Genomic DNA, 17,013 nt, shown 5'->3' on the forward strand with positions numbered 1-17,013 from the left:
CTCAGTGCAGACTGCACTGGTATATTTCTTTGCCCTGATCCCAAGTCTTTAAGATGCTGGTGTGTATTATATGGGCCAAGTTCATGCCTTATCCTAGTGCTGGAAGGTTGAGGAATGAGTGAGCTTGGTATCACAGTGCCCTATAGTAGGAGGGTAAACTCTTGTGATGATTTAGGGATGAAGTTGGCCCTCTTTTTAGCGTAAGTTGGGAATGTACACTGGTCAGAGGCTTCCAGCCATGAGGTGTGAACTGAAACCTATTTTCCCTCTTTTCTTATAGCATGTTGAGAAAATCTGTTGGGTTTTTAGCAGTCAGGGAAGGCCGGAGTTCTGCAGCTTTAATCTGGGTAACTGAGGCTGGTTTGAGCAAGACTTTGGTTAATTAACTAGGTTCTCAGATGCCACAGACTCCGTGAAAAGTCACCATTATTTTCAATGGTTGTGATAGAATTTCCCTCAGTAGCCATTATTTTAAGATTATATTGCAGAGTTGCTTTATTTGAGCTTTTTGTGTATACACAATCCCAAACTGGAAGAAATAATAATTTAAAAAAAAGGAATCCTGCTGTGAAAGGTATATATTACTCTAGATTTTTCTTACTGTAAATATTGTAAGATTGTAATACTGTCGATATTTTATTAACCAACAAATGTTAATCTATGTGAATTCAGACTTATTTTAAATGTGCTTCTTATTTACTGTGTGTGGTCCCTGTTGCTGACAGTATTAAGTTATATTCTGATGTAAGATTAACTTTATTAAAGAATGTAAACATTAATGTTTCCTTATGGGAAAACAAATAAAGTATAAAGAAGACAATTCTTTTCATTAAAATATACTGTGTATTTACACTTGCTAGACCCAGCACCTCTTATAAATTTAGTACACTGTTCAAAATTTTAGTTAACACAGCTGACATGGTTGTGCTCTGAAAGCCTAAGAGTAGGTATTGTTGGAATATGAACAGTTTGTATTTGTCTGCTGTGAATCATAATCTTGAAATTTCTAATCAAGTTTGTAAAATTTTTATAGTAAAACATTTTAATGACAATTTAAAAATTTATCTTCTCTGAAGAATGGTCAAAACAATATCCTTTCAGAAATAGAATTGTTCTTTAATATCTTTCCAAAACGACTTTGGTTAAATGGACCAGATGTATATTAGTTAAAATTTAGGACAAAGTTGTAATATTCTTTGAGTTTACAAGTTAATCCTTATTGGAGATGTGCCAATTATACAGTAGAATATCATTAATTTGCACTGTTTGGGGACCCCATTAAGAATGCTGAATTTTGCCAACTAAGAAGTAAGCAAATGCAATTTAAAAGTAAATTTGAGCATTCTGTATTAAATCTGTGCAGCTATCATCACATGAAGAAGCGCAGTGTGTCGGGCTGTAATATAACCATACTTGCTGTTGTGTCCTCCCATCTCAGTGCTGGGAACTCACCATGTGGAAACCAAGCAAATGTGTTGTGCATCAGCCGGCTTGAGTTTGTTCAATATCAAAGCTGAAACTAGCGAGGTCTGCTGTACTGCTTATTGAAGTATTGTGATTCTTTTAGGCATTGATTCTTAAAAAATATATACTGTAACAGTATACTTTGTACAGATTTAAAATTTTATTTGAAAAAAATGAAATAAAGTAGGCAAAAAAATAAAGATGTTTATTTTTCATGTGACCGTATAAACAGATCAGTCTTTTGTTTCAGTGCCTTTGGTGGGGGTGGTTATGGTTGCTCTTGGATTTTTTTTTTTTTAAATAAAAACCATTTTAAGGGTTCAGTAGCAGGTATATTTGTCTGATAATTGATTTGCTTCAGGCATTAGGTGTGCTGTCTCACACTGGAAAACTTTCCTATTTTAAAACAAATTAGATTTTACGTGAATGGCTTCCCTATCTTGCTTCTTAAGTCCGTTTTAAAAATTCTCTGGTGGTGGGATGGTTAACCAAGCCATCACGACTAAAGAGAAGGAAAAACTTTTCCCACAGACTATTCCCCTTTTCCACTGGAAGCTTTTTGTTTTTTGTTGTTTAAATTTGAAGTTGGTTTGGGTTACAAAAGAGTCATGACAAAAGATGAAGGGAATCCTCTGCAGAAAGTAATAGTTGCGCTTGAAAATAAGATCCTTTTGAAACTGCTTTTTTAGTGAAAGAAGTTACCAATAAAAATGTGCCACAGGAGTGATTTTCAGAATAATTTTAATGGGACCTTCTCATAGAAGATTAGATTATCTGACCAAAAAGAGCTGTATCTGTTTTGGCCTCTAACTCAAAAACCAGCAGTGGCTTCAGTTGTATGGTGTTTTCCTCAACCTTTAGCAATGGAGTTGGAAGTTTGGATTTCTGCTTTCTCCTCAATTTATCTTTTCTGGTGCTTTCAGTTACTTTTAGGCTGGATATGAGAAGGCTTAGAACAAGTGGTTGCAGAAACAAAGTTCCTGTAAAAATCACACTATAAAAGATTTTTTTTCTTTGCACTTCGAATGCAAGGAGCATGTGTTTAATCCCTGGTTGGGGAGCTATTTTGGTTGGTACAAAAGTAATTGCGGTTTTGAGGTGTGAATTTTAAATCATTATAACTAGACTCAAACACATCTTTATTAATCAAAATAGGAATCATTACAATTAACACATTTTTGCCAATGAGAAATAAGTTTGTTTATTCCTATAGTGTAAAAATCCATGCTTAGGGATTGGACAAACTCCTGGGAAGCTTTTCTGCCTCCTGCTGGTTGTGGAAGCATTTCCCTGCAAAAAGTTGTCAAGTTCTTGAAGAAGTGGTAGTCGGTTTGCGAGAGGTCAGGTGAATATGGCGGATGAAGCAAAACTTCGTAGCCCAGTTCATTCAACTTTTGAAGCATTGGTTGTGTAACATGTGGTCAGGTGTTGTCGAGGAGAAGAATTGGGCCCTTTCTGTTGACTAACGATGGCTGGAGGTGTTGCAGTTTTCTGTGCATCTCATCGATTTGCTGAGCATACTTCTCAGATGCAGTGGTTTCTCCGGGATTCAGAAAACTGTAGTGGATCAGACAGCCGAACAATGTTCAGCAGACTGCCGAACAATGACGACCTTTTTTGGTGCACGTTTGGCCATGGTAAGTGCTTTGGAGCTTCTTGGTCCAACCACTGAGCTGGTTGTCGCTTGTTGTCGTATAAAATCCACTCTTCATTTCTTGTCACAATCCAATAGAGAAATGGCTTGTTGTTGTTACATAGAATAAGAGAAGACAGCTCTTCAAAACGATGATTTAAAAAAAATTTTCAGTCAGCTCATGAGGCACTCACTTATTGCTTTTTCACCTTCCAGTTTGCTTCAAATGCTTAATGACCATAGAATGGTCAACACTGAGTTCTTCGGCAGCTTCTCATGTAGTTGTAAAAGGATCAGCTTCAGTGATTGCTCTTGGTTGTTGTCAGCTTCTGAAGGCCATTCACTACGCTCCTCATCTTCAAGGCTGTCGTCTTTGCAAAACTTCTTGCACTACCACTATACATTTGTTAGCAGTTCCTGGGCCAAATGCATTGATGTTGCAAGTTGTCTCTGCTGCTTTATGACCCATTTTGAACTCTAATAAGAAAATCGCTCAAATTTGCTTTTTGTCTACCGTTTCCATAGTCTCAAACAAATCTAAAATAAACAGCAATTAATAAGTCATTACCAAAAAATAAAGTGAGAAATGCACATTAAAATGATGTACAACATAACCACATTTATTTAAGAATATATTCCAATGTCAAACGGCAAATTTCAACAGTGCAAAAACCGCAGTTACGTTTGCACCAACCTAATAAGCTCCTGCATGCTGTGCAGCATGGCCAAAAAAAAGACAACCAAATAAATAAATATACACATATACATGTGTATAATAGTAGTTATATTCCAAAAACTGATGCATGGTCATTGAAATATCTCATGTGCGCAGTAACACAGTTTCAGGCTTCCTTAAGTAAACTCCGAGAAAGCTTTCCTGTCGTTTGGATTTTTTCTTGCTGAAATGGCTCTCCTTTGCAGAGAGCAGCAGACCAGCTATTGGGAAACAGTCACAGCTAGCCAGCTGTTGGACCAGCTTCCACACCTGACAAGCACCAACTCCTATAAAGATAGCACAGACTTAAAACAGAGGGGCCTCAGTTTTGCATGGGTAGGGCAGGTGGCAGTGCCTCTGATTTAGGTGGCACGCAGAGGACAGATGGGTACTTCCCAAAAATTCCCCCTCTCACCTCAATGTAGAGTCAGACAAACTCCTGGGCTTGTCCCAGAGGAGGACTCTCTAGTATTGGAGATTGTGGTAGAAACTCCAGCCATGATTTGTGGTAAGGTAAAAGGGAGTGAAAAGCCAGAAGCCAGGCCCCTTCCTAACTGTCTCATGGCCTTAATCTTGGAAAGATTCCAAATGGGAATCCCTGACCTAGGGGAATATGCCCTGAGGTCATTTTGGAGAGGTGGAGGTGAGATTCTGTTGCAGGGCTGCAGGGGAACATCCCAGACTTGGGATGGGTCTGAACTCTAGGGCAAGAATTATGGGCCCATGGGAGCCCCTGAGGAAAGGGGCCCAGCATGGTCAACAGAACTGTTAGCCATTTTTATTTAGCACTTTTCTAAAGTGATAAAATTGGCAATCTCTCCCCACCCCCACCTCCAATGGATGTTAACTTTCATTTAACCATGTAGTATGTCATTTACTTTGGCTCTTTTGCATTTTTTTAGAACTCTGATCCTAGTGCCGGTAACAGTTTCTAAGCAGACAGGACTTTCTGATTTGGGGTACTGGGTTTTGGAAGAGGTTCTGCTCTTATGAGATCAGAGGAAGGAGAGCTCTTTTTGTCTGCTAGCTAACCTCAGGGTTAGCACAGGCACTACTGCTTTCATTTCACTTCAGCACCATCCCCCACACTTCAGGAACTTGAGAAGGAACCACTGATTCTACCCTCTAAAAATGGGGATTTTACCTTATTTTTGCAAATCTCTGGAGTGTTTCCAATAATGTCATTCCCATTTTCCTACCAGCTTTGATTTTCATTCATTTTGATTTGTTCAAATCAGGCCATTTGGCACTTAGGTTGGCAGTGAGAAAATGTCACAAAAAGGCTCACTGAATGTTGCAATATTTAAAAGAGCAGGATATCCCCACCTCACAGCCAGCAGAGTTGTCCAGTTAACCCCACCATCCTAGGAATCCTGACTCTCCCTGCTTGCTTAGCTCACAACTCAGACCTTCCCCAGGAAGCAGGAATTTCTTTGTCAGCCTCCCAGGGAGACTGGCAGCAGCTCCAGGCTCAGCTGGCCTTCTCTTTCTGCCTCTGGCAGTGACACTGAGGGTGAGTATGTACTGCCACCATCCTAAATTTTTCCAAGCCCCTCACTTAAAAAAAAAAAAGCTCAATGTTGAGTGCTTAAAATATGCAAGCTAAGTGTTTTGTCTAGGTTATTTCATTAAATCTTACCCTATGAAACAGGCACTATTATTACCCCCATTTTACAGAAGAGGAAACTAAGACACAAAGAGATCAAGTAACATGCCTGGGTCACACAGTCAGAATTCAAGTCACACGTCCTGGCAGATGATGCCAAGGACCCCCTTGGTCTCAGTCACTCTAGCGCCTCCTCTTCCCCTAACTCCTAGGGACTCCCTGACTCTGACAATGCCTTAGCTTGGGATGTATTCAGCTGGAGGGCAAAGCCAATGCTCCCTGAAGTAAAGGAAGATTTCTCTGTATAGCTCACAAGCCACACTTCGTATTCTGAAGGTTGATTCATGAATGAATCTACGTTTTCATTTCCCCCTCCACTTTCATGGGGGAGTGACTTACTCAGACAAGGTCTGAGGAAACGTGGCGAATGGCCCTTCCAGGCCTCTCTCCACTGCTCTTGCTTAAAGTACAGTGCTAGGTACTATTCCTGCCTCTTCTCATCTTCATGACAATGACCTGATCAAAGAGCCCTGTGAATGAGCCCTTCAGTTCTGTCCAGTGGAGCTGTTGATTCCTTTCTTGTCCCCAAGTTATACCCCCAGCAGATAACCTCTGTCTTCCTTATGGCTGACCTCCTATCTGGGCCCACTTGGCTGCAGATACAGGCTCAAAAGAGAACAGAAGGTAGCTTCCAGGAGAGATCTGGGTCTGCCCAGATTCCCTAAACCTCAGTACTTGCCAATAAATGGCCCAGTAATTGGATCCGTCAGGGCCAGCCATGTAGTTTCCAGCTTAGAGTTTTGCTTGGGCTTGTAACGTTTCTGAAGGCACTTAGCATCCTCCAAAAATGCTATTTCCCAGATGCTTCCTGAGCTCTAAGGGAAGGTCCTGAGTGTCACTCTCCTAGGGGCTTCTTCCAAATACAAAATATGAAATTCTTTGGGACTTAGGGCTGGTTTAGAGGGCTATGGTATCTATTAGAACTCTTGTCTGAAAAAGGACTCTCATAATCCCTCATGTTTCTTGTATCTTCTAAAGCAGTGATTCTCATGGGTGTTCCCTCACCCAAGAGCATTAGCACCCCACTGGAAATTGTTAGAAGTGCAAATTCTTGGTCCAGACTCCAGACAGAACTGAATCAGAACCTGCCTGAAATCAGCAGTCCCTGTTGAAGCAAGCCTTCCAGGAGACTCTGATGCACACTGAAGAGTGAGAACCCCTGCTCTCTAGAACAAAGGTTCTTTATCTTTTTTGGCGTTTTTGGTTTGAGAATCTGATGAAAGGTTAGGACCCTCTCACCTACTTCACAGACCTCCTCAAGTCTGAGTTAAGAATCCCTGCTCTGGAACTGAGAGCTTGTGCATGCCTCTCTGGCTTCCTGCCTCTCCACACTGCCTTGAGAAGCGGTGGCCACGCACTCTCTGTTAGCGCTTTCATTCCTGTCCTGTTGGTTGTTGCTGAGAGTGGGCAGCCCCCACACCAGGGGAAAGGGCTTCCTGCCCCATTTGTGCTGCAACTGTAACCCGTGGCCTCTAGACAAAAACCAAATGCTCAGGCATGGGGCATCAGGCCAGGGCCTGGGCAAACAGAAAAGTGATTCCATCTCCTGGAGCTGGGAGCTCTGTGTCAGAACAGAACTGCTAAAAACTGCGGCACTTCCTGTGACAGTCCCAGCTGGGGAAGATGACTGCAGCTAGAGCTTTGTCAGTGCCGAGGCCTGGCTATTCCAGTTGTCCCTGTTTGATTATTTGTGGTACCCCTGTTTGCTTGTATAAGTATCTTGGTTTAGACAACAAATCGTATATGGTCACCCCTTTTCTCACCTAACAGCCTCATCACTGATCTCCCTGTGGCCATTTTTGCCCCCTGCGGTCCATTCTCCATGCAGCAGCTTGCCCATAAATACGGTTACAAGGCCCTTATGACCTGGCCCCTCCTGACTCCTCAGTTTTGTCTCCTTCCTTTCACCTCTGTGTTCATCTCTCTTAAGCTAAGCTGGTCATCTTCCCATGTCTTAAATGCATGAAGCCCATTGCCACCTAAGAGTCTTCGGCCTCGCTCTGCCCTCTGCCCAGAACATGCTTCCCTACAGATCCTCTCACATGGGCCCTTTTTCATAAACAGGCATCAGCCTTCATGTTCTTTCAGGGAGGCCCCCTTCCAATCCCTCTCCCTCAGAGCTCCATTTCCATTTTCTTCCTAGTGCTTATCACTGTCCAAAATTGTTTTTTTCTTTTTCTGGGAGGCTAACACTGTGAGGGCAAAACTAAGGCATTCCCAGTGCCTGGATAAGTCTGGCACACAGCAGATACTCAGTTAACATCTCTTAGCTAAACAGTTGGACTTTAGCGACACCCAGAGTGCTTTTGGGGCTGACTTCCTTATCCATGTTAAATGCAAGTACTGTCATCCTGTTTTATCTCACCTCTGGCCCACAGGTGGCATAGGACAGGGACCCTGAGTATGAGATGATTCTTCTCTGCCCGCTGCCAACTCTCCCTAGCTTCACGTACCTCCCATCTCTGAATAGGCCTCAGCATCTCCTCTCCCTAGGTATTTCATTTCCAGGTGAGCTTCTGGGGAAAGGACAATAACAATAACCCTGGCCTCAAAAGATGCTGCCCCCCAAACACTGTTGTTTGGGGCTCCAGCCATTCAGTATGCATTTAGGGGGGCCCTCGACCACTAAGCTTTTGATGGACAGCATTCTTCTGGGCTTCTTGATGAGCTGGGAACTCAGTCTCCCTGGAATCCGCTAGCTGAGGGAGTAGAGGAGACTAGCTCTTCAAGGAGTTATATTCCCTATTTCCCAGTGCCGCAAGCTGGAAGGTGTCTAGAGAATTATGGCTTCCATAGGGCACTGACATCACTGGTGACATTTTACCAAATCCTGGCTCTTCTCTTCTCTGTTCCTTGGCCCTCCCTCCGATCTTTATTTTTTATCTTTGAAACATTTATTCATTTATTACTGGCTGTGTAACATCTTAGTTGCAAGCCTCAGGCTCTTTGTTTCAGCATCGCTGCTTCTCTCCAGTTGCGGAGTGCAGGCTGAGTTGCCCCAAGGCATGTGAGATCTTAGTTCCCTGACCAGGGATCAAACCCAGGTCCCCTGTATTGGAAAGCAGATTCTTAACCACTAGACCACGAGGGAAGTCCCATCCTCCCAGTCTTTAAAATGAGAGCTGTGACAATGAACCCCTCCCCCAATAGCATTCCAGAGCAGCAGTGAAAAAGAACCTCCCTCCTCCATTCTAAACCTGAAGAGGAAATGAGGCTCCTGAGCTCAGCTGAGTTTAAAATAAATTTAGGCTCCAAGATAAATTTAGGGCTATGGAATATGGACTCAAATAGCAAAGTCATACAGAGAGAAGAGAGAGAGTTCGATGGTTTTCAACCAACTTGCCGTAAAGTGAGTCCTTGGTGAGAGCCAGGCTGCTGTGTGGTGGGCAGAGGACAGGGAAGGGGAAGCAAAGACCTGGAGACAGACCATCACTCTTGAGGATTTACAGGGTCTTTGTCTGAGTTCTGGCCTTTGAGGAAGGAGCATGGAGGTGGAGCTTAAAAATATTAGTTTTGAAATCAGATCTAGATACAAATGCAGACTCTGCCACTCACTAGCTTTGTGGCCTTCAGCACCTCTACCTAACCTCTCCTGGTATCAGTTTCCTCGTCTGTAAATGGCATAAGAGTGCCTGCTTCATCTGATCATCGGGAAGATTAAATGAAATAACTCATGTTAAGAAATTACAGCACAGAGTAGTGTTCAATAAATCCTTTCATCATCCTTTTCCTCGTTGAGGTTGCTGGTCAAAAGGGAGACAAATGTAGAACTTGTGTAGTTGATAGGAGCACTTCCTCCAACAGCCTCTGAGTTCCCAGGTGGAGGAGCCAGAGAAAGAGTAGACTCCTCTTCTAGAGTGATCAGCTAGTCTGCATTTAGCTAAAAGGAGGGGAACCCATTCTGACCCCTTCCTGTTTTGGCTTTGGTCCTACATTCCTTTCCCTACTAGCCCAAGAGGATCCAGTCTGCGGTGCCCTCGTCACAGGCCTAGTTGTGTACCAGACCAGATTCCATTTTGGTTTGCCTCTCACTATCTCTGTTCCTGGCCTGGAGTGTCTGAGGTCTTTTGGCGATGGAGCAGAGTGCTCTTTTGAAAAACAAAAGGAGGTCTCCGTCTAGGTGCCCTGCTTCCTTCTGGCTACAAGCAACAGCAGAGAATCTGCCATCTGCTAAGGGCATGGGATGACTAGAGGTCAATGCTGAATATTAATTCACCTGTTGGACATCTAAGATAGCAGTTAATCAGCCCTGGGGAACAGCTCTTGCATAAGGAAAGGAGAGATTTGCCTTTGGCAGACATTTTTATGCTGGGGCTTTTGGGGGTCTGTAAAGCTCCTGAAGTTTTTTAAAAATATGTTTATTTTTAATTGGAGGATAATTACAGTGTTGTGTTGGTTTCTGCCATTCATCAACATGAATCAGCTATAGGTATACATATGTTCCTTCCTTCTTGAACCTCCCTCCCACCTCCCACTCCGTCCCACCCCTCTAGGTTGTCACAAAGCACCAGACCAAAGCTTCCAAAATTTTACACAAGTTTATACCTGTATGTGCAAGGTACATTTTTCTGAGAAGAGGATCCAGAGTTTTCTTCAAAACTCTCAAGGGAAGCCAGAGCCCAAATAGGTTCAGAATCACTGGTCCTGATCTGAGAGTAGAAATAGAACCGTCCTCTAGGGGGTCTCTAAGAGGCTGAGCCCTTCAGCTTGGCTGATCAGCAGGACTGTTAATGAAAAGCGCCTGCAAGTGAGGTTGCTGAGGCTTGGAGGAAAGAGAGTTATTCTCTTTATTGGACCTGGGGTGACTGGTTGGAGCCTGCTCTATCCATTTGGGAAGTTGGGGATTTTGAGCTAGGTAAATATCCCTTGTTTCCCTGAATTTTGGTTGCGACATTATAAAGCACTCTAAACTGTGGCATTTTGTGCCACATCGGGGGACTAGTCCAATGTTGTCTCAGAGGCGAGAAACAGGGTTGAGTGACTTTGCTAGGTGTGTGCTGGAGGTAGGGGTCTCCTTACGGGGTCTCTTTACATGGCCCTAATTTGGCTGCTTGTTACATAGTTGGTACTCAGCCACAGTTTTTACATTGCTTTGTCTTTGTATCCTTCCTTTTGGAGACAATAAATCTAAGTTCCATAGTCCATTTTTTTAATTTCCCTGGAGCCAGTGGCTTCTCCTTACCCCTGTGGCATTCTTTCATGAGTGGCCAAGTGCCCCGGTCTTATCCCCAGCTGTGCTTATTTACTCCTTACTCCTTACCCTACAAATCCTGAAAAGTAGCTCTGAAGGCCAACTTGGGGCCTTTGAGATTGTCTGCTGCTTCTGGGAATATAATTCCGTCACTGAGTCTATTTCAGTTCTGGCCAGTCCTGGTACTCTCTCCTGCTCTTCTCAGTACCCATCATTCCTTGCTTCAGCTACTTGTTCCTATTGACAAATGGCATCTCTCTCCCTGCTCAGAATTTTCTCCCTCCTCTCCAACCCCAAGTCCATGTGCTCAAGCCAGGTCCCTGGATGGCCTCAGAATGCAGCAAGGATTTCCTAAGATGTGACTGTCTTCCTGCCTGAATCAGGGAAACATGCTCTGAGCTCAGAGCCAGTTCACAAGCAGGAAGTATGAGCTGAAAGTAACTGAACACAGTGGTTCCCTGGACTCCCCTAAGAGCACAGCATGATCCCTGTAAGCTGAATTTACTGACAGAAGCCCCACGAGACAAGTTTCAACTTTGCTTTTGGAATATTCTCCAGACATGAAACAGAGTCAAGCCTCCAGACATAGGCCTCTGATTTGGAGTCATCAGACTGTGTAAGGTCCTCCAGCTCCCCAAGAACATGGGTGCTTCCACCCTCACTGCCACTGGAGCTTTGGGCAGGGCCATCACCCCAGGACTGCTGTGATCCCCACAGAGCTGAGGGTTCGGATGGAGGTATTAAAGGCCACACAGGCCAATATTTTCTCCAAAAGCTCTTCCAAAAGGTTCTCTATACAGGGAAAATGAGGTCCTGGGAGGAGCTGCCTGAGCCACATTCCCCTCTTTGAAAGGTGGGCCTATGGTCTGGAGACCATGCCGCCTGACAGAGGGTCAGGGCTTCCTGCCCCTCCTCACCCAGCGCCGGCAAAAGTGTTTCTGCTCCATCCATCTTGCTTCACTGCTCCTCTCCTGCACCCAGATGCACTTCACCCACTCGTTTTGGGCCGGTTCTGAACAACTATGACTTCGGATGCCTCTTGATTGTAGGGCTCTAAGGATGATAACAATGGGAGCAGCTACCCTCTGGTGTTTGCTTCCTCCTGAACCCTGACTTCCATGAAGGAACTGTGAGGGAAAGGAAAGGCCTCCGAGGCCATCCGGTCTCACAGTCTGCTCCCCGGCAGGATGAACTACCCATTGGCCCAGGCTGACTGGTCCTTCTAACCTCATAATAGTTTCTTGGGTTATTACAGAGGCTTTTAATTTTGATCAAATTACCTATCCTTTCCTTTATGGCTTTGTATTTTGTGGCTTTTAAAGGTTTCTCCATCCCCAGATAGTAAATGTATTCTCATATTTTCTTATATTTCCTTTATAGTTGTATTTCTGTGTTAGTCCTTTATGTGGAATTTATTTTCATATATGGTGTGAGCTAGGGATCTAACTTTTTTTTTGCAGAGGGAAATTCTGGCATGCTGCCCAGAATTATCTGTCCTGTAAGCCATCTTCTCACCAGTGACTCGAAACACTACTCTTCTCATATTCAAGTGTCCCATGAATTCATGTGACTGTCTGGATTCTCTATTTTGTTACATTGAACTTTTTATATTCCTTGTACAGTTCAGTTCAGTTCAGTCGCTCAGTTGTATCCAACTCTTTGTGACCACATGGACTACAGCACGCCAGGCCTCCCTGTTCATCGCCAACTCCTGGAGTTTACTCAAACTCATGTCCATTGAGTCGGTGTTGCTATCCAACCGTCTCGTCCTCTGTCTTCCCCTTCTTCTCCTGCCTTCAGTCTTTCCCAGCATCAGGGTCTTTTGCAGTGAGTCAGTTCTTCACATTAGGTGGCCAAAGTATTGGTGCTTCAGCTTCAGCATCAGTCCTTCCAATGAATATTCAGGACTGATTTCCTTTAGGATGGACTGGTTGGATCTCCTTGCAGTCTAAGGGACTCTCAAGAGTCTTCTCCAACACCACAGTTCAGAAGCATCAATTCTTTGGCACTCAGCTTTCTTTATAGTCCAACTCTCACATCCATACATGACCACTGGAAAAACCATAGCTTTGACTAGATGGACCTTTGTTGGCAAAGTAATATCTCTGCTTTTTATAATGCTGTCTAGGTTGGTCATAACTTTTCTTCCAAGGAGCAAGCGTCTTTTGATTTCATGGCTGTAGTCACCATCTGCAGTAATTTTGGAGCCCCAAAATAATAAAGTCTGTACACCATTTTAATAGTTGTATCTTTGAGTATGTCTTGATATAATGTATTTTTCTCTTTTGTTCTTTTTCCAAACACTGTTTTTTGTTATTCTTACATATGTTTTCTTTCCAAATGTACTTCCCTGTCAGTTTGTCAGATTTCTTCTAACAAGTACTATTGGAATTTTGGTTGAGATTTTATTTATTATGCAAATTAAGTTGGGAGAGAGTCGATATCTTTACGATATTGAATCTTCTTATCCAGAAGTAGAATGTCTCAGATGTATTCCTAAGGGCCTCCAGGGGAGACTCTCTCTTCTCCTGACCCCCACAGTCCCGCGGTGGCCGTTGGCTAGTGCCCTGAGCCTCCAGAGCCTTGTGCTGCAGTGTACTACGCGTCTAGTTCATTCATTCCCTCTTCCCACTCAGAGATGGATGAAACAGTTGAATATTTGATTTTGCTCAGAAATTCCAAGTTTTATCTTTCCAAGACCTGAAAGTACTCAGGGGAATTGTCCCATCTCTTCTACCCTCTGCCTTTATATCCCATTCCTGGAATCCCCCTTCTTGTCTTGCTGTCTGCTCTTTAGAGTAGAACTGATTAATGGTTTCTTTAGTCCAGATTTCCCCAAGAATCAGGTTGGCCTGAAACACCACCCCTCATTCTGACCTCCTCTCTTTCACATTGTTCCATGTACTTTCTAAGCTTCATCCAGACAAAATGATAACTTGGAAGGAGAGCTCACAGGTATCTGAGGGTGTAGCAGTGTTAGTGATTCTGTGCCTGTTGCCTACACAAGAAGCAAGAGCCCACTTCCCCAGATTTGCCAGCAGATATCAGCCTGTGACTCGGCTCACCACCTTCAACTTTACTAAGGGTCCAGGAATTCCCAGCCATTTGTGACTTCTGATTTCTGTCATGTGCAACAGCTTCAAGAGGCAGGTTGTTAGATTCGACTGACTGCCAGAGGCCTAGGGGTGAAGCAAGGCGTCCTAGCCTTTCTGCTCAAAACTCTTTCAGGAATAGCCTTTTCCAGCTGTCTTGTTGCCAGTGTGAAAGCCTAAAGGGCCAGAACTAAAGTTCTGTGGGCTCTCACAGCAGGTGTGATAGCCAGGAAGAGGGAAAACAGGAGCCCGACTGGGGTCTAGGGCCCCACCTCATTCCCCAGAATACCTGAATGTGCTTTAAGAGCAGGTACAATGGCAACACAAAGACCTAGGCAGTTTGCCCAGAGTTTGCATGTGTGCCTGCTTACCAAGAAAGGCCACAGAGTCCCGACTGTCAGACACGCTTTGCTCAGCCATGTTCCTCTTGTGTTTCTGCATCCACTTGGCTGTCTCTGCATCACCTCCTCCTGCTTCCAGGTGCCGTTGGGTCAGGTCAGCACCAGTTAGCACCAAAATATCCCCTTGACACATCTTCACCTGCTGCTTATCCAGGGGATAAGATTTCAGGGTAAGGACTGCTGAATTTGTCACGGTGGTTGGAAAGTCACTCCCACATAAGACTCTTAGAGAAAATGATTTCTAGACATTTGTGTTCCAAGGGACAGAAGGAGCCACTACAGCACAGTGAACTGATTTCAGGGACAGGAAATCTGCCACAGGGGCTGAAAAGTTCTATACACAAACATAAGTGCAGTATCTGATTCCTAGAGATCTTGCTTCCAAACACAAGATGCTACAAAGAATTTTCCCTGGCTATCTCCCACCACACCCCCCAAGTTGCTCAAGGCCCAGCCAGCCACCCAGTTTTACATGTCTAAATCTGAAATCAAAGTCCCAGGCAGGGAGAGGGATTGTCACAAGTAATTGCAACATCCCACAAGAATTTGTTTAGGAGTTAAAAGAAGCCAAACCTGGGCCTTCTCCAAAGCTTGCAAGTCTGAGCTTTTTGAGAACCACATCTGACCCGTTCCAGTGTGTTGAATGTAAATGTTTGTCTTGTGCCTGCTTGGCAGTTCTGGGGGACTCTGCAGGGCTCCTGTGGCCCACCATGGTGACCCGTGTGGCTTTCTCTAAGAGAGGACAGTGTGGGGGACTGCCTGCTATGAGCCACAGCCCCCTAGAGTTGGCAACACTATCCCAGGGAGAAAGGAGGGGTGAGAGCTCTGAGGGGCAAAGGCTCAAACATGGCTGCAGGAAGGGGCTTACATGGGACGGGAAGGGACATGGGAGTCCTGCCACACCGCCACATTCATTCTCAGCAGTTTCTGTACTCACTCTGCCCTTGCCCTCACCCTTACCTTATCTCACTCTATTCTTACATGTTAACTTCATGACATTATTTTGAGATGCTGTTCTTTCTTTTTCCACATAGAAAATATCCATCTTCAAAGTGACAGCTTAGGGCTCAAGCACAGTAGCTACTCCAACTACATCTCAAGACAGACCAGCATTATTAGGGATACAGTTGGTTGTTACGAACCAGAGACAGTCATCATCAACATCAAGTAGTTACAACTTACTGAGCCCTTACTTTGTGCACAGGCCCCTGTGAGCCTGACATTACTATTTCCCTATTTAATGGAGTAGGGCCAGGCCTGATGAGGTTAAATGGCCTGCCCCAGGTCTTCCAGTTGGTCAGAGGAGGATCTGGGCCTCCAGAGGGCCTGGGCCATTGCCATGGCTCATTATCTTCAGGAAGAAGCAGAAGGAAGCAGAGCCCAGCAAGGCGCCTGCCAGCCCCAACAATCTAAAACTGCCAGGAACAGTTGGAAGGGGCTTTCAGAGCCTGTCTTTCCTAGGCCCCAGGTCACCTGCAGCCAACCCAGGACCGCAGGGACATGACAACTCAAGATGAGGATGAATGGGAAGGGAGAGGGAGAGCTGGGTGGTTCTGCCTTGTTCCCTACAGAACTCTCCTGTGGTTGCGGGCATGGGGGGCCCAGCGTGCATGTGTGTCCTGCCTCATTCCTTCTAGTTCTCCAGGACTTCAGAGGGGAAGCTTTCTCTAAGAAGGGTAATTCCTTATCCCACCACTCTGGCTCAAGCTTCAAAGAATGCAAAGGGAGCCAGAGCAGGCCAAGATCAACTTCTACTTGAAGACCAACAGTCCTACTGTCTCCCAGCACAATTCCTCTTCAAAATAGCCTATTGTCTCTCTGTCCCCTCTGCTGATTTACATGGTAGTTTTATTTAATTAGCCAAAGGTAAGTTAAAGTGCAGTTTGTCCTCAAAGTTAATTAATATTTACTGAGCCACCACACAGCGAGTGACGCCAAAACTGGACTGTGTCCTCTCTATCAGCACAGGGGACAGACTTCAACCCCCTGTGCCTGGCTGGGATTGGGGACCGGAGCTAGGCAAAGGGGGGGTGATGGGGCCCCAAGCTACTGTGAGGAGCAGATGAGGCAATGCACCAAACACACTTGCTACAGTGCCTGGCACACAGTAGGGACTTAGATACTGATGGCTGTGTTTGTAAATTTTAAAAACAAGTTGGCAGGGAAAGGTGGCTGGAGGATTATGTTCCCCTCTGGGACATGTTCCAAGGGAGAGCAGGATAAGGGTTGCCAGAGACACAGACCCTCAGGCATGCCCCCATCCCCACCCCCATACTGCCCATGAAGAAATGCGCATGCTTCTCCCTGCTTTCACCAGGCCCCTTTAGAAGATGGGGAAACTGCAAGTGGTTGACCCTGGAGGAATTCAAGCAGAGCACGTATACATGGAGGCTCTCCTTTAATTGTGATTTATTAGCAAAGGTGAGGAAATCTGTCCCGGGCAAGAGTACTACTAGCTTTTTCAGTAGCTAGTAGCTTCAGTTCTTGCTAGGCCAGGACCCTTCCCCTCCTCCATCCACACCCCCTCCACCCCCCCACCCCGCCACCCATCCCACCTGGTCTCTGTACACACCAGAACCGCACTCCACCCTTAATCCAGAAGACTTTTTTTTTTCCCTTTTTTTGGCAGAGTGACATGTGGAGTCCCTCAACATGTACCTGGTTAGTCCCTCAGCCAGGTATCGAACCTGTGCCTCCTGCATTGGAAGCACAGAGTCTTAACCACTGGACCACCAGAGAAGTCCCACCAGGAGACTTCTGACCCTGGCTTTCCTTTCAAATGGTGTTTCCTTGGGCCCTCACTGATGGAGGACCCTGATCACAAGGGCAGAATTTGGTGACAGCGCTTGCC

At 44.9% G+C, this 17,013-nt stretch overlaps 2 protein-coding genes across 2 annotated transcripts in view; both read left to right on the forward strand.

Moving 5' to 3' along the window:
* Positions 1-17,013, forward strand: part of PURA (purine rich element binding protein A) — a 60,736-nt gene that overhangs the window by 19,267 nt on the left and 24,456 nt on the right. The gene's annotated exons all lie outside the window — the stretch shown is intronic.
* On the forward strand, positions 1,225-1,693 carry IGIP (IgA inducing protein). Its single transcript, XM_069592255.1, has one exon. The coding sequence runs from the start codon at positions 1,317-1,319 to the stop codon at positions 1,515-1,517; it is 201 nt and encodes a 66-aa protein (XP_069448356.1). The 5' UTR covers positions 1,225-1,316; the 3' UTR covers positions 1,518-1,693.

This window comes from Ovis canadensis, chromosome 5 (genome assembly GCF_042477335.2).
Source record: "Ovis canadensis isolate MfBH-ARS-UI-01 breed Bighorn chromosome 5, ARS-UI_OviCan_v2, whole genome shotgun sequence".
In the NCBI taxonomy this organism is placed as follows: Eukaryota; Metazoa; Chordata; class Mammalia; order Artiodactyla; family Bovidae; genus Ovis; species Ovis canadensis.